Below are 18284 nucleotides of genomic sequence, written 5' to 3'. Positions count from 1 at the left end.
TTAATTATAAAAGCTAATGTTACCTAGAAGTCAAAAAAGTATTAGAATTTTGGATTTTACAGTTAAATTATTAGTTTTTTTATAAAGATGTGCTTTTTCAAATAACTTATAGCCTAGTCTAGTTTTCCCTGTAATTATTAATAGTTGTACTGCTTTTTAATTTTGAATGTTTAAAATTATTTGTATACACATCTGAATTATAGTATTTGGTAAATTTATTTGGGAATATAAGTATACATCTTAGTAAATTGTCACCCAAGCTTGCAATTGTTTTGAAAAATGTTACACTTTCAAACAACTTTAGCGAATGGATAGGAAAGAGAAAGAGCTTTGAGTCAACTAGATACACAAAATTTGTTTTAAAAATTAGTTTTTATCTATTTTTATAGCTATAACAAATTAAATACTTCTTTTGTGTATGTGTCAACCACTGGGTTTTGATCCTGCAACACTCAACTCAGAGCCTTCATTAGGACCTTTACACCATCATGCAGCATTAATACTTTTAGTATAGGTATGATAAAACCTATATTTTTTTATGAAGATTTAATAAATAATATATTAAAAATAGTAAGAACCCGTCCCTTTTTTAAGCCCACTAGTAGCAATAGAAAATTTGCCTCCCAAGGACAATATTACCCACCTAGGAAAATTTTCAACTTTATCAAAAAACAGTTTTTTTTTGTTTTTTTGTCATAAATTTTTATTTTTTAAATTCTTAAAATTATGTTTTCACATAATTTTCTAAATACTGCAAGGAAAATTTTCTCAAAGTTTGAGGTAGCTATATCAAAAAACTGTAGGCAGAGATATATTTTCAGTGAGTTCTAGTTTTTTGCCAATTTAGTTTGCACCTCCTATAAAGAACCTGTTGTAGTCTCTGACTTTGACTGGCTATATCTCAAAAATTATTTTGAGCTTAAAAAATCTTTAAAAAGCAACTTGTAGCTTAGTTAAAACTAAATATAATAAGACTAAATTGTGAAAAAGTTTATTTACCCCCTATGCCCTTAAATAGTTAATGATTAGACTTTAAAAAAATACCAAACATAAGGGAATAATAGACTAAATACATTTTTTTAAAGTTAGTCTTAATTCTTACATAATTTACTAAACTACCAGTTGTTTTTTATCATTTTTATAATTTTGTCACTTTTTAGACATAATCAATCATATTTAATTGTATTAAAACCTAAATTCAAACTATGTATAAAAGTATAGATATACAGGGTTGCCAAATAATTTTTGCGAATTTTTTACATGCTTTCCAAATTTCTTCTAGATTTTTCAAGTTTCTTCCAGATTTTTCAGAATTTTTCAATGTTTTTGAAAGTACATAGTTTTTTATCTCTTTATAGTAGTAAATTAATCTCAAGTAAAAAAGAATGTTTTTGATAGATTTTGAAAAGATGCTTAAGCTATTTTAAATGCTTTTTTTGTGATAAAAAAAATTTATGATACAAATAAATCAATTTGATAGTTTGTTGTATCTACACAAAATTTAATCAATACGCTTTTTACTTACTGCTCTCTACTTAAGTACTTGATGTAAATAGTTTAAACTTATCGCTATGCTTCCATGAAGGTTATTAGAATAACAACACTAAGTTTCATAAAATTTATATAAAAAACATAGTCAAAAAATGCTGTAGTATCTTAGGTGTTTTTGATAAGGTCAAAAGAACAGTGCAGAAACATGTGTTTTTAGAGGCTCTTTACTTATCTAAGTTAATTCTTTTATTTGTATGGTATATAATTCTTTATTGATTATTTAATCATTTTATATGGTATTTAACAGGGTTCGTGCGCGTCAGGCTAAATCAGGCTAAGTCAGTCTAAATCAGTTTTTTTGAAAAAAGTTGAAAGATGTCAGGCTAAATCAGTTTTTTACTTGAAAATTTGAGAGTCTCAGTTTTTCTCAGTTCAAATGCTTCAAAATTTTTGATAAAAAAAAATAGAGAAATCTCTTTAAGATCAAATTGAGATGTGAATTTATTTCTAAATAAAGATTTAGGTTTTTAAGACAAAATCAGTCAGTATTTGTAAAAATAAATGCTTAAAACCTTTTGTTAAATCTCTAAAAAATTTTTAAGAATCTTCGTTATTTTGTTTTGAGTACATTGTATACGTCATTATTATGAAAATTCATAAAAAAATACAGTTTAAACATTACAGTTTAGTTCAACAACTTAGCTGTTTGTTTGAATTGTAATACTTATTTGAATAATACACGACAATGCACATCGTTTTGTTATAAATCTTCTGGTTATAATGTTTTTATAGTGCTTAGTTAAATTGAACAATTGTGTTTAGACTAGTGTTATTATTAAAATTTTACCTTAGTTTTAGATTAGATATAACAGTTATTTTAAAACTTATCACTGAATTTGATATAATAAGGGCATAGGGGGGAGGTCAATCACCTTTTTCACAATTTAGTCTTATTTTATTGAGTTGTAACTAAGCTATAAGTTGCTTTTTGCATATGTTTAAAGCTCAAAATATTTTCGGGTTAAAACTGGTTGAAGTCGGAGACTACAATAGTACTAATTAAGACCCCCAATACCTAAAATGACTTCTAAAGGGGATTTTCTTTACTTTGAAAAAATGTCAGGCTAAATTGGTCTCAGTCAGGCTAAATGAAAAAAATTTCGCGCACGAACCCTGATTTAATCATTTAACTACAGTTATGGCGTTTAAGATAAGATGTAGATTTACAATTTATACAGGCTTTTTGTCTTTATATGTTGATTATGATCCAATATTGGTTTATTTAATTTGCAACTTAACGGCCGTTCTAAGACGACTTATCAAAACTAATTGCAAAGAATTAAAAAGATATAACGTAAAATAAAGATTTGGCGTCCAAGATAAAGAAGACAGATATATATTGCAGGGTTGCCATAAGGTTAGGAAAAGTCAGGAAAAACTAAAAAAAAGACAAAAGTCAGGAAATTTGACAAAATAAAAAAAAAGTCAGATTTTTTTAGTTTAAATTTACAAATTTCCTTATTTTCCAAAGCCTTCAAATTATTAAAAAAATAGTTCAAAATCCTTTAAAGTCAGACTAAAATTGCAAAATTTTCCTAGAAATTTTCAAAGTTAATTAATTCTCAATGCCTTCATCTTGTATAAATTAATAAAATTTCCTTTATAAAACTGTAAAATTTTCTATTATCATATTGAACAACTACTCTACTTAAACAAGCAGATTTTGTAATCTTTTTAGTATTGATGATCTATAGCAAGGCAAGGACACTTCCATAGTGAAACTGATATATACACAAAAGTTTATCTAGCATAATTTTAGAATCAAAATGTTTTTTGTTTCAGTAAATAATTGAGACAGCAGAATTTGAGGTAAAAATAAATGAGTGCAAAAAGAAAAGAAATGAAGCTCACAAGTTGTGGTTAGATTTAGAGAAAAGTTTCTCTTCGATAAGTGTAGGGGCAGCAGATGAGAACCATTTAAATTAAATGAGGCTTAAGGTTTTAACTGCCGATAAAATGAAGCGGGATGCAGACCAGATGAAAGAAACTATCTTCATTAGATGAAGAGGTTGAAGTGCTAATAAAGAAACAAAGAAAATAAGTTTTAGTACATATAATTAAAAAAAACAGTGTTTGATCGAGTTCTTTATTAATTTAAGGTTTTAATTGTAAAAGTTTCTTATATGTTGTTTAGTTTATTTAGATACATTTGTGTTAGGAAATGCTAAAAATTTGTCTTTTTTCAGACAAGTTGTGTTTATAAGGTAATAATACAAGTATTTTGCTGATAGAGCTGTTTATTGCAAATACATCAATCATACACATATGGTTCAAATGATGTAATGGAAGTTTGATGATTGAATTCAGCAAAAAACTGTTGTATTAACCTGTATTAAAATTAGATTGAAAGCTTTATATAGTTTTACATGTTAAATTATGTATTTTAAAATAAGTTTAAATTAAGTATTTGATTTAGAAAAGTCAAAAAAATTTTTAGTAAAAAGTCAGGAAACTTTTCTCAGCTTAATCTGTGGCAACCCTGATATTGTATATATCGTTCAAACTTCAGCTTAATGTTAAATAGTTCAATTGATTCCTTATGAAAGGGAACAACTAAAAAGGCAAATAATTTTTTAAAGCTAAATGTTTTATCAATTATTTTTAAAGAATGTTACCTAAATAATTAAAGTAAGTTGATTTAAAAATGTAGCAGGAGATAGATTACTAGTAAATTTTTCAAAACTTCAAGAAAGTTGACCATAGAAATTTTATCTTCATATTTTTTTATTGAAAATCTTTTACAAAACTATTTATATTTGAATAAAAAAGTATTTTGTTTGTTTATTCAAGTTTATCTTACAGAATACACTTTAAGCTTTTAACTTTTTTTAGTAAAAAAAATCCTACATCCTATTATAGCCTGAATACCGAATAGTTTGAAACATTTCAGTGATATAAACTATATGAAGTTTTGACTTGTTGGTCTTTAAGCCTCAAATACATTTTTGAAAAAAATTAAAGTTTTTAAATTTGTAACAATTGACAAAACAATTAAGGGCATAGGGGGGTAAACACCCTTTTTTGGTTTTTTATCTTATTTTATATAGTTTTTACTAAGCTACAGGATGCTATTTACAGATTTAAAAAGTTCAAAATAATTTTTGAGATATAACCGGTCAAAGTCAGAGGCAACAATAGGAACCTTATGGGAGGCGCAAACTAAAACGGCAAATAACTAGAAATCACTAAAAATCTATCTTCTCCTACGTTTTTTGAGATAACTACCTCAAATTTTCAGGAAATGTTCCTTGCAGTATTTAGAAAATTCTGTTGGAATAGAATTAAAAAAAATTAAAAAATAAAAATTTTATAACAAAAAAACTAAAAAAAACTGTTTTTTTTGTTTATTTTTTATATAAAATTTTTATTTTTGAATTTTTTAAAAATTTCATCCAACAGAACTTTCTAAATATATCAAGGAACATTTCCTAAAAATTTGAGGTAGTTATCTCAAAAAACATAGGAGAAGATAGATTTTTAGTGAAATAGTCTATTTTTGCCGTTTTAGTTTGCGCCTTCCATAAGGAACCTATTGTTGCCTCCAACTTTGACTGGTTATATCTAGAAATTAATTTTGAATATTTTGAATCTGTAAAAAGCATTTTGTAGCTTAGCAAAAGCTATATAAAATAAGATCAAAAACCAAAAAAGAGTGTTTACCCCCCTATGCCCTTAACAAATAGTTTAAATATATTATTAAAACTATGAACTAAAGACAAAATGGATTGATACCTTCTTATGAAATTAAACTTTATGAGTTAGCATATTCGTTTTTTATAGGTTTGTAAATCATGGTAACAAAATAGTTCCTTTGGAATCCATAAAAAATGGGTAAATAAATAAACTTTTTCAATCAAGTTTAAAATTGACTTATTACCAAAACTAGTAAAACTAACAGTTTTAAGATTTTTAAATTTTTATATAAGTACTTTATTTGGTGTTGATATCATCCCATAAATTTGCTTATTCTTTAAATCCAATATTCAACATAACTTAGCTTTATAACAATGCTTACAGGTTTCTTTATCTGTTTTTTTTTGTTGATACTTTATATTCCACTGAGTATCATATATTTGATAGAGGTAGGCAAGATAAAACCTAGGGATTTAATGTGGCCCATAAAGGATAAACCTTTATCCTGCAAAATATATTCAGTTTGCAAACAGCTTGTGTGAAACAAACTAAATTGAGTTTTTTAATAACAATCATTTCAAAATAAGCTTGTTCTGAGTTTCAATACACAATAGAGATTATTAAATCCTAATTTTCTTACAAGATTGCTTATAAGTATTTTGAAACTTTTTTGTTTAATTTTTCATTGCTCAGCCTGCAAAGACATAATTAGTATATGCATATATTTTTTACAGATATTACTGATAAACAATGGACAGTTGCAAAAGTTTTAATGTTGAAGATGAAGCCATATTTGCATCAATATTTACTGATGATCTTGCAGATGATAAAATGAAAAGCCCTTATTTCTTACCTTATATTTCTCACCTTTGTGGTTCTGACCTTGATACATTAAACAAAGAGCCAGAAAGGCTTGAAGAAAAGAAAGTTTCATTGTTACAGCAGACTAGAGATTTAGCTTTTCACAACTATAAAACTTTTATTAGTACTGCAGACTGTTCTAAAGGAATAGTTAAAGATTTTAGTGTGATTGAGGAGAAACTTGACAACATGATCAGCACCTTACCACAGCTTTCAGATCATGGACAAAGCTTTCTTAAACAGGTCAGTAAAATTGGTAATGTAAGAAGGTGCACATCTTTGACTCTCCAGAAAAACACAGAGCTTCTTGAAATATTAGAAATTCCACAATTAATGAATACATGTGTTAGAAACCAGTACTATGAAGATGCCCTTGAGCTTGTTTTTTATGTAAAACGTTTGAGCAAAAAACAACATATAGCTGAAATACCAGTAATAGCTGGTATTATAGATGATGTTAAAAACTCAACTGTTTTGATGCTTGAGCAGCTTTTAGCTCAGCTTAAAACTTCTTTGCAGCTTCCAGTTTGTCTAAAAATTATTGGATATGTACGGAGACTTGAATGCTTCAGTGAGATTGAGTTAAGATTCAAATTTTTACAGGTCAGAAATTCTTGGTTTGAAAGTAAGTTGCCTTTTCTCAAAGAAGGAAAATCACATGATGAAAATCAGGTCCATGATTACCTTAGCCAGTTGCTAGAAGTATATAGAGTCAATTTGTTCAGTATAGTTACTCAATATAGAGCTATCTTCATGGATGACACAACTTTTAGTAGTCCGTTTGATTACTCATACCATTTGGAAGAATCAGCAGATGGAAAACCAAAAAGTTCTGCAATATTTTCAAGTTGGATAACATACAGGGTTTCTGTGTTTATTAAGGAACTTAAAAAGTATTTACCTCTTATTCCAAGCAGATTGGACTCAATTCTACGACCAGTCATGTATTTTGGCCAGTCTTTTAGCAAAGTTGGAGCAGACTTTAGGAGCCTAATAGCTAATGTTTTTATTGAAACTACTGAAAAAATACTTGCGGAGGAGCTCAAATCAACAGTAAATAGTTTTGAATCCTTGATGATGTCACATTCTCTAATGGCATCTGTATCACACAACCAATCAACATCTGTAACTCCAAGTAGTACAACTAAAACTCCTCTTCCACCAGTAAATTTACTCCAGCACCAGCCTTTATGTGTGCTTGTTAATGGAATATTATCTATGCTAAACCAAGTGAGATCTTGTTGCCCTGTTTCAATTGCTCAATGGCTTTTTATCAATTTATCTGCTGCTTTCAGTAAAGCAGCTGATATTTTAGTCACATTCCATTCAGCTGAAAGTGCTGCTTTTAGTAAAACTGAAAAGAAAAACTTTGACAGCTTATGTAAGTCTTTTATTTATACAGCTATACCTCACATAAATGATTGTTTACAAGTTATGTTTTCAAATGATAATTTAAATGTTGCTTTTGGTCCATCAGCTTTCTCATCAAATGTGGAAAAATTTCCAGTAATTAGTGTTGAATGCCTTATTGATAGAATTAAATCTATTTCACCTTCTTCTATTGTCCAACAGCAGTTGGTTTTTAGTGAAGATCTTGAAATTTTAAATGATGCCTCATCAAAAGGTGACATACCTGATTCTTATTTAAACAGCTTACTTACAGATGATATAACAAAATCTTTAACTAATGAAGACTGCAAACAAGAAAACAACTTTGAGCTTGTTTCCGATAATTTAAATAAAGAATCTCAAAAATTACTTGACAATCTATTAGAAACAAGTACAAATGGTAATAATTCTGATAAAGAAAGTGACCAGTGTTTAAATGAATCAAAAAGTTTAAATGGTGAAGAACAGAAAACAGATAATCTTTCTTCTACTGTTTTAAATGAGGCCAGCAGTGATCAGTCAAAATGTGATTCAATGAGCACCAATAAAAACAAAATAAACCAAAGTGATAGTAAAAACACAACTATGCCTGATGAAAATGAATCTAAAGAAATAAGAAATAATATAGTTGATTCTATTAATAAAAATGTTGATGCTGTATCTTTAAAAATTATAAGTCAAACTAATGATCATCCATCTAATCTTGAGCCTTTAACCACAGAAATTCAGACAAATAAAGTTGATAAAAATGATGTTAAGATTGATTCTGATACTAATAAGAAAGAAAATATTATCCAAGAAAGCAGTATTGAAAAAAACTTTGAAAATAATAGTAAAGAATTAAAAACTACTGATCAAACAAAAGAAGACCAATCTTTATTTCAGCTGAATGCATTACTTGAAAAAGATGTTATGTATGTATCTGAAAACAACCTAATCATAAACGAAAAAGTTAATCAACTATCTGAAGAAGATACTTCTAACCCAGCAAACTTACCAACAATGCAGACACAACAAGAAGTTTCAGTTGAAGAAAACGTTTCTAAAGTGGATGCTAAAACTTCTAGTAAAACTGTTTTGAATGAAAGTGAATTATTTTCTCTTAATAAAGTGGAAATTGATAAAGACTAAATATATAAAGCGTTGACAGTTTATATTTTTGGACTTAGTAATTTATTTTGTATTATTTAATTTATTTAACTTGTAACATCTTACAGTATAAAAGATATTTCTTTTGTGCCTTGTACTCGATTTTTAGTTTTAAAATCTATAAATATTGATCCTTGATGTACTTAAAAAAAAAAATATTTTGATACACCTCTTAAGAAATTTAAACTTCTATTTAAGTTTGCTATAAAGTTGAAATAAATAGTAATATTCTGCAATTTGAATCAAGTGCAATTTTTTTTAAGTTTTAATAGTAGTACATTTTGTATTTAAAATTTACTTATATTTCAATTTCTAATTTTTTTTGTTTTGTAAAACCACCACTGATTAAGAAAAATTTAGTGCTTTTTGAAACTAACTGTAAACTAGATTCTAAAAGAAAAGTAGATCTTTAAATTTTTGAGATATACTACATTAGTTTCAAAATAAGTTTATATAAGTAAATTAAAGATAACATACATTTTAATTCATATTTATTTTAAATATTTGTACTTTTTGATAGACGTAGCAGATTTGATGACAAACTTTTTTTTGACAAGAAAAAAACATTAATTTATGTTATAGTAGAAAATCTCTTTGAGTTTATTATAAATTATAATGTAGTGTTTGTATATATATATATATATATATATATTAGTTGTTTGAAACTGTTGAAATAATTTTTTTAAGAATATGAATTTTTTTAGTGTTAACAATTTAGTATGAAAGCAATTTTAAATTTAAGATTTTTAAATACATATGCAAGTACATTTAAACTATTTTTATTAGATTTATTTAAATTCTTTCTTATTTAAGTATATTTTTTGCATTTCACCATTTTACTAATTAGCTTTTTTTGTAGATTAGTCTTAATCAAAAACTTAATAAAATAATAGTATATACTAAATAAATTTTATGATGTATTGGTTTGTTTAAAGTATAATTACTTTGAATAAATGCTAAGTATTTTCAAGCTTAAAATTAATTGCATAAACTACTCTTTAATTTCTAAATTTTATTTTCACTCGACATTATAGCTACTGCTACATTTAACGCTGTAAATTATTGTTTATGCATATATTCTTTTATTGAAAGCTTCCGCAAGCAACCTTAACAATACTACACAAGCTTTCACATGAAGCTCTATTTATTTTTCACGTAGTACAATTGTTTCTACAGTTTTAGTAATAATTTCTAAGATGTCGTATCCTCACCACCGATACAACCCGCCCCGTGTGTACGATGATAGAAATTACCATCCGTACGGACATGAAAGATATTCGGACTCTTCGCACCACCATCGCAGTCATGATGACAGGTTGATATTGAAAGTTTTGCTTATTTACCCTTCAGATTAGATTTTTAATTCCTATCAAGTTTAACATGTTGCTTGTTTTTTATGAAATTGTCAGTTTTTTTCTGCGTAATATTGTAATGAACAAATTTTAATTGATTGCATCAAGAATATTCATAAGTTTAAAAAAAAAATTTTATTAGTCATAAGAGTTTGTATATTTATTATACTCATAAATATCACTTTTTTTTTGAAATACAATGCAATTATTTTGTAGTTTAATTTCTTCATTTTTTAATAATTTAACTTAAATTTAATTTTCTTTCTTGATATTGTGCGTCCTTTGATTTGGGGTTAAATGTTTGAAAACTAAAGTTAGTGTTTAGTTTTTTTTTGACAAGCGTCTTTAAATAAATATTATTTTAACATACTCCCAAAGTAAAACGAGTACAACAAGAAAGCAACATATTTATAGAATATCCTATTGGATAAAATACTTTACAAGAAAAGTACCATAAAAGTAGCTAGTAGAGTAAAAAAGTAAAAGAAAAAAGAATAAGTTAATTGAATAGTGAGTAATAAAATTGCAGTAAAATAATAAGGCCTGCTCCTTCAAGATACGATAGGCGCACGTCTAGGTCGAGGAGTCCAGAGCAAAAGAGAAGGAAAAAGGAGCCAGAAGAAAAATCTGAAAGCGGCCAAAATCAGCAATGCTACAACAAGGTACATAATTGCAATTAATGAAACGAGTATTACATATTCAATTAATTTGATTAAAGTTTTACATTAAACATTGTACAGAAAATTTTGAAGTTAGTTTTTACTATTTTTTTTTTAGTGGTAGTTGTTTGATCTTTTTATTTTGTAAATATTAAACCTCTAATGCTTTGTTAAAATGTAGAGCTAAATTTGCTACAGGTATGAATCTTTTACTTATTTTAAATATTTTTATGTAATGATTTTTTTTTGTAGTTTTACATTTACTACACAGTAAAATTTGTGTTATATATTAAATCTCAAAGAGGGTGGTCACATTGTTTTACAGAAGTTAACATTGATTCTTTTTTTAAAACTTAAAGTATACATTATAAGGTAGTACTAATAAGTAAAAAAAAAAAACAATTTTTGATTTTATAATCAGTTTTTAAAAAACTTTCTGATACTAATGTATAACGTAGACATTTTTTATGGCTCATTTACTAATGTATTTGAAAAGTTTACTAATAGTCTACACCTCCTACATTTTTAAGCAACTTTCAAGATTTTAAAATTCTATATAAACACAAGTTGTAGAAAAAAAGTTTACTACAAATGCTATTATAATTTATAAAAAATTAGTTTGAGACAGTTTAAAATCAGTTGCTCAAAAACTCTAGGAGAAGATAGATTATTTTAAATGCTTTATTTTGGCATTTTAGTTTGTGCGTTCTGTATATATCCTATTGAACTCTCTAACTTTTATTGCTTATATCTCAAAAATTCCTTTGAGTTAAAGTAAAAACTGTAAATACAACTGGTAGCTTAGTTTCTAATGTAAAATTAATACTAAATAAATAAAGTTATTTACCCGCCCATGGCCTTAAATCTCTTATGATCTGTTAATCCAAAATCTGTTTTTATTTTTAAACATAATATTTTAGCTATGGTTATCATATTTGATTTATCAAAAAAACTAATTCAATGCTGTAGTTAGATAAATCTATTGGTTTATGATTCTATTAACCATTCATGATCTTACCATTGTAACTTTAGAGTCCGTATATGTTTCATTATTTAACTTTTAGTTTTGCACAACATTTTTTATAGTCATTTTTATAATTTTGACAACTACTTTATATTGAAAAAAAAATTTTTTACTTGGTAAATTTAGAAAAACGAAGACTGCGCATTTTGAATATTTTATTTAAAAACGTTTATTGATTGAAACATGGGCCTTCGGGGTTAATGTAGTTTGAAAGATAAGTTATTAAAAAACATTTCAAAATTTGTTCTAAACTTGAAAGTGTTTAGAAATTAGCTGACAAAAACTCATTTTTAAAGTTTTGAACTTGTTTTGAAGCGATATTTAGTTGTATATTGAAGCTGCTGAAAATTTATTTAAAAGTATAATGTAGTTTTTATAAATTCACTACCAAGATTGTACTAATCTATGTTTCGCAATTATTATATACAATAAAAAAAATGAATATAATTTATCAAAGGTCGAAGTAAATTTTGATATCAACAATTTACTTTAATATTACTTTCTTAGTTTCTTAATGGTAAAAGTTTTTTAATGAAAATAGTTGAAAATTTTATAATCAAGAAAACAGCAAAATACTTTTTCATGTTTAGTATATTTAAAAAAATGTAACTATGTTAATAATTAAAGAAAATAATTAAAAAAAATTAACTTGAGAATTTTAATTCTCAAACAGCAATTAAGCTTGAAAATAACTATAAAAACCAGGAAACAACTGAGAAGTTGAAGCGTGCTGTTGAGTCAGCATTGGCAATATGCGCCATGAACAAGCGGGAGATGATGAACCAATTCTCCCATAAAACGCCGAAAGCTCCTGAACTTGATAGGGATGTTAATACGTTATTGACAGAAAAGCCTGATATTCTTCCTGGTCAGTTTGTATTTGGTTTTGTTGTCATCAGATTAAGTTGTTTAGCGTTGTACTAAATCTATTGAAAAGTAATTTGCATAAAAAATTTATCGTTCACTCCCATATGCTGATGATAAAATACAAAACAAATGGTCTCTTCGTATAAACATACAAAAGGATTATTTATACGTAGATGTTTTTAGAACCAAGTTTTATATCATTTGTGAACGTTTTAGTTTATCAAACTTTAGGTTAATTTTTAGAATAGATAAATCTGTAGTAAAGGTTAAGAAGAAAAAGTTCATAGTTTACGAATAAGTTTTTCATTGTTAATGTAAATTCTACCTTAATTATTTTCAAACGAAATATTTAAAACTCTTTTTGGATTTTAGTTCAAAAATTATAAACTTTATATATTTAATTAAAAATAAAAGTTTATTATAGCCTGTGCCCTACATTTTAAGTAAAAAAACAAATCAGCGTGAAGTATGAATTTAAAAAATACTTATATATAAAGCTTAAGTGAAATCAAGCTTTAAATTTAATAAACAAATCGATTAGCATGTTACTCTTTTAATTTAACTATTTTTTCACATTTTTAAACCAATTACACCTTTTAACTATCGGGTAGAGTTACTGTAATTAAAAAAAAAAACTCAGGCTAAATTATTTTTAACAAATAAATTAATTTTAATCATCTCATAGAAAGTTACGTTATTATTTTAGTTTATATACAGTTATATTTTATTGTGAAGGCTCAAAAAAAAAACTTTTGGTTTCTAGTTATTTAAAGTTTTGCTTGTACAATCTGGCTATGTTAGATTATTTCTGATGTTTTTCTTTGCTTCCGAAATGGCAACCCTATATTAATGTTTAACAATTTTCATTCGAAATTTTAATACGCTAATGTTTAGTTATTCGTCATATTAACTTTTATCTTAGTACTATAATATGTTTTTTATCTTAAAAGTACAAAATTCGAAATTACTTATATTTAGATTAAGTTTTATTTGTTTAATAATAAGTTGTTGTTTCATATCAGGATGTTATTTAGTATAAGAAGAACATTTATGAAACCTCGTTTGTGTTAACATTTTTAAAATTTCAACCATCAGAAATACAAGCGCCTGAATTTCCCGGTTCTGAAAGTCTCACATGTCCCAATACCTTCAACAAGGAAACTTTGAGTAAGATGATGAGAAGATGGTACAGACATGGATTTGTCACTGGCTTCTACAGGTTTATTTCTGGAAAAATTGTTAAAGTAAACCAAATCCTATGGTTGTTTAATTAATTGTTCGAAAATGTTTTTTTATTCTTTATTACTTTCTTCGTACTTAAACACAAAGTGTGTCAAATTTTATTAAAAACCTAAATTTATAAATACTTAAAAAGTTAAGGCAGTGCATAAATAATATTTCTATTTTAAATTTCCAAGAAAAAAAAAACAAATGTTTAAAGTAATTTAGGGTAGGCAACTTTTATAATCAGCGGCCTAAATTTAGTAGAAACTTTTTCGCTGGAAGAACTTTCTAAACATCAGTCTTTGCAGGCCGCAAGTTTTGAAAACTATTTTATTTTAGTTAAATAAATTTCTTAAACGAAACTGTTAAGAAGTGATCATATAATAAGCACTACTGTTGACTGAAAATTGAATAAAGACCAAATTAAAAAAATAAAAATCACAGTTTTATTTGTTGTTCACCTGTTTTTATACACCTACAAAGTAAGTCGCGGGCCAGATATTTGGGGTAGCTATCTAATTTGCACGAGCGTACAAAATTTCACGAGGGGACAAAATTGCACAAAGACATTTTTGAACGGGTTAAATTTTTATTTATTTATTTTTTAATTTCTGTATTAATTTTTTTTTCTTTTTAATTAATTTTTTTTTATACTGTTACCCCTAACCCTTACCATCGGTCGGTAAGTTGTTACTTTTTATTTTTATTTTTTATTTTTATATTTTTTTCTCAATTTTTTTACTATCACTGTTACCCCTTACCCTCGGTCGGTAGCTTTTTTTTTAATTAATTTTTTTTTTGATAATAATTTTTATTATTTATTTTTTATATTTATTTTTACTATTACTGTTACCCTTACCCTCGGTCAGTAATTTTTTTTTGATTTGTCTTTAGTTTTTTCTGTTTTTATTTTATATACATTTTTTTCCTGTATTTTTTTACTCGCGTGCTAAATTGACCCTTGGTGCAAAATCGTCTTCATGCAATTTTTTTCCCTCGTGCAAGTTTGGCTTTGTTCACTCGTGCAATTTTGTTCTCGTGCTTTTTAGTCCCCTAGTGCAATTTAGTAACCTCGTGCAATTTTGTCTTCATGCAATTTAGACCCGTTCCCAGATATTCGTGCTTGTCAATCTCAAGGGCAGTAGGTTTCCTACCCTTTTTAACTAAATGAAATTTGTTTTATTATTTTTTTATTGACTAATGTTATGTGTTTTTACTTAGATAAAACTTTATATATAAGTTTTCTATCTGTTTCTCATCTAAATTTTTTTTGATAAATCAAATAAAAATTTTTTTAAAATCAACTAATATAGTAGTAAAAAATGTATTTAAATTTAAACTAAAATAGTTTAAATTCTATTTATTAAATAGCCTATTGTACTAATGTATTTGAAACCATAAAGTATTTAAACTTAAAAATAAAACTTATCCAGAGCTTATGCGAGAAAAAAGCTGAATGAAGAACAAAGCAGAGAGAAAGAGGACGGAGAAGTGCGATAAATTAGATAAAAAAATAAATGAGTGATAAGTGTTTTTTCTTCTTCGTTTTTTCATTAAGATCATTTTGGTTGCGTTGTTTAATTTAATATAATGTTGTTTAAAGCAGTAAAGTTTTTTTAATTGGGTGTTTTTTAAGATGAAATTGCTTTTAATAAAAATGGCACATAGAATATTTGCCAGCGTAAAAGTTTCTAGTTAGAAAAATAAAACTTGAGAAATATAGATTAATTTCATAATGCCACTAATGTCTTTTAAAGTTTTGTGCAAAGTGTTTAGTTATTTAAAATTTTTGCTGCTATTAAGTTAGATTAATAAGTAACCCAGTTTGCCTTATTAACGACCAAAGTTTAAGCTACTATAGTAAATAGATAAAAGCTTTCGCTAATAAATATTGTTCTAAAAATTGTTTTTAAATTAAAATTAAACTGTTAAAAAGCAAAATAAACTTTATAAAGTGATAAATAATGTAAATGTGAGATTTATTTGGCTTAAATTTTATTGCTTAATTTATTTTACCAAAAGACCTAGATTTAGAAAAAAAAATCTTGAAAAATCTGAATTTTTCAACAAAAATCACTAAAAATCTTGTAAATCAGGGGTACCAAAAGACCTTGAATTTGAGAAATTAAAAAAAAAACCTGAAATTTTCATCAAAAATCACTAAAAATGCTGTAATTTAAAGCAAATTTTATATGTAAAGTCCTGAAATTTTGGTAAAATACGAAAAATCTATCATATACTTTATTTTTTGTATCATTTAGAATTTTCATTACTATATTTATAACACATCAATTGTAACTTTACAGTATCTTTTCAGTATTTTAATACAAATAAGGCATTTTCTTACTTTAAATTTAGTTTTTACCAAAAATGGACAAAAAACTTATACTTTCAAAAACATGAAATAAATTTAGAAAACCTGAAAAAAAACCAAAAAACATTTCGGAAATCTGGTTAATTTTTTAGATATCAATTCGAATTTCCATTAACTTAAATTTAATTCTACAAAAAAAAACTTTACCTTTCTACTTCGTATGTAACCAAAAGACAGTTATAAACTAAATATCAATGAGATCAATAACAATTGTAGTCAGTCTAACAAGCTTTAAGAGGGCAAACTTTAATATTAGTTGAAAAAAAAATCTTTTAACTTCAAATAGAAATCATGTAAGTTACAGAAATTAAATTAGCTAAAGTTTTAAAATTTACATCTACAATTGATAATCTACTCTGATATAGACAAATAATAATAAGTTTTTTTTATCATAATTCGTATCAAAGTTTTTGATTATTTGGAGTAGTTAGTTCTGTGTCTAACGACTACAACTGAACTATTTTTATAAAATTAATTATTAGTGATTTAGCATTTCTTTGAGGGTTAGTACTTTTTTTAAGTTGTAACTTTGCACACTTAAAAATGTCACACTTAGATCAAAAATTTGATTTTTTAGGTTGTATCAATTTTTTTATTTAACAAAAAACATTCAAAATATATCTAAAGTGAGTATGACAAGAGTTTATATACATTACTTGTAGAATATATTCGTAAAAATTAGTGCTAATGTTTTTGCTATGTAATATGTGTTGCAGATAACAATTTTTTTATAAACAATGTTTAAGTTAAATAATAAGTTAATTGAGATTTTCAGCTATAATAAATATCTGAAAATCAAAACAAGCATTAAAAGAGACATTAAGTCTTAGTTTAAATTTACAAAATATATTTAAACACATAGCAAACCACTCTTAATAAAAAACTAATGAAAACTGATAAGAAATCTTGTAAAAAAAATTTTAGGCTGCTATGAATAAGACTATTGAAGAAATTTATTAAAAAATTATATTAAAGTGATTTTCGTTAATAAACACAAATAAAATGTTTGATCTATTGAATGAAGTTGTAAATCTTAATTATGTTTTCAAAGAAAGCGTTAATTTAAATTTACTTAAAATAATATAGTATGTGTTTTATTAACTTGATTTAGTACGTTCGTCAACAACAAAAGCTTGAACAATCATCAATTACCACTGCAACTAACAAACAGTTATTTTTAATTGATCAGCGAATACACCTATCTGTTTACCTTTAAGTTTTAAAAAGAAAATTCATCAGAAAATAAAGTAAAAGGAAGATGTTTGTTAAACCCTGAGGTCTTGATACAATTTGTAAATAACATTATCATACTGAGATAACTTAATGAGAAAAACATATTTTAAACCAAATTTGAAGAATGGGAGTATAGGTTGAATAAGTAGGAGTCTAAAATTGAAGGGACACTTTTGCACGGATTGAATGTTTTTTAACTTTTTTAAAATTTATTTTAATTAATTTTTAACTTTTTTTTACTATCACTATTACCCTTTACCCTCGGTCGGTATTTTTTTCTTCTTTATTGTTTTTTATAGTTTATTTTTTATTAGTTTATTTATTTATTATTTTTTTTGATTATTTTTTTTCTATAACTGTTACCCCTAACCCTTACCCTCGGTCAGTAACTTTTTTGTTTGTTTTTTATTAGTTATTTTGAATATTTTTCAACTTTTTTTAAATATTTTGTTTTTGTTGTTTCTTTTTATTTTTTATATTATTATCACTTTACCCTTTACCCGCGGTTGGTAACTTTTATTTATTTATTGTTAATTAATAGAGTTTTTCTTTTTTTCTTTTATTAGTTATTTTTTACTCTTGTGAAAAAAGACCTTTCGTGTAAAAGCGACCTTCCATGCAAAAGTGTCTTCGTGCAAAAGTGACCCCTCGTACAAAAGTATCTTCGTGCAAAAATTTCTCCGTGTAAAAATGTCCCTTCGTGTAAAAATGTATTCGTGTTAAAATTTTCTTTCGTGCAAAAATGTCCTCGTGCATATTTGACCCATTCCCAGGTTGAATAGTATTTTTTGTATTTGTTTATAAGAGTATTACAGTGTAAAAAATTCTTGATGTTTGTAGTTATTGAAGTTTTAATAAAGGTGAAAAAAAGTTTTAAATTAGAATTTTTAAAATAGACCTTTTAGTATTACTTAAAATTTATTATAATTATTGATAATATAATAAAGTAAAAAAATTGAATAAAAGCC

General features: G+C 25.8%; 2 protein-coding genes across 3 annotated transcripts; both read left to right on the top strand.

The window, feature by feature from the left end:
- Positions 1-471: 471 nt before the first annotated feature.
- LOC145837837 (conserved oligomeric Golgi complex subunit 8-like) lies at positions 472-8916 on the top strand. The gene is made up of 2 exons (XM_082945290.1): positions 472-514; positions 5919-8916. The coding sequence occupies exon 2, from the start codon at positions 5935-5937 to the stop codon at positions 8563-8565; it is 2631 nt and encodes an 876-aa protein (XP_082801416.1). The 5' UTR covers positions 472-514; positions 5919-5934; the 3' UTR covers positions 8566-8916.
- Positions 8917-9763: 847 nt separating this feature from the next.
- On the top strand, positions 9764-15592 carry LOC145838601 (uncharacterized). Of its 2 annotated transcripts, none has more exons than XM_082946219.1 (5): positions 9764-9898; positions 10477-10597; positions 12324-12486; positions 13581-13704; positions 15143-15592. In XM_082946219.1, exons 1-5 carry the CDS (start codon positions 9780-9782, stop codon positions 15207-15209), a joined length of 594 nt encoding a protein of 197 aa, XP_082802345.1. In that variant the 5' UTR covers positions 9764-9779; the 3' UTR covers positions 15210-15592. The 2 variants fall into 2 exon arrangements, with proteins under 2 accessions (XP_082802345.1, XP_082802344.1); XM_082946218.1 differs by having other exon boundaries at positions 10465-10597.
- Positions 15593-18284: the final 2692 nt, after the last annotated feature.

This window comes from Thalia democratica, chromosome 6 (genome assembly GCF_965202585.1).
Source record: "Thalia democratica chromosome 6, ktThaDemo2.hap1.1, whole genome shotgun sequence".
In the NCBI taxonomy this organism is placed as follows: domain Eukaryota; kingdom Metazoa; phylum Chordata; class Thaliacea; order Salpida; family Salpidae; genus Thalia; species Thalia democratica.
This window is presented reverse-complemented; position numbering and strand designations above follow the sequence as displayed.

What these genes read in the sequence shown, in the direction of transcription:
- LOC145837837 (XM_082945290.1), top strand. Translation starts at nt 5,935, where the DNA reads ATGGACAGTTGCAAAAGTTTTAATGTTGAAGATGAAGCCATATTTGCA.
- LOC145838601 (XM_082946218.1), top strand. Translation starts at nt 9,780, where the DNA reads ATGTCGTATCCTCACCACCGATACAACCCGCCCCGTGTGTACGATGAT. An exon ending in ATCAGCAATGCTACAACAAG is followed by an intron (nt 10,598 to 12,323) that starts GTACATAATTGC and finishes TATAAAAACCAG; the next exon opens with GAAACAACTGAGAAGTTGAA. An exon ending in AAAGCCTGATATTCTTCCTG is followed by an intron (nt 12,487 to 13,580) that starts GTCAGTTTGTAT and finishes TTCAACCATCAG; the next exon opens with AAATACAAGCGCCTGAATTT.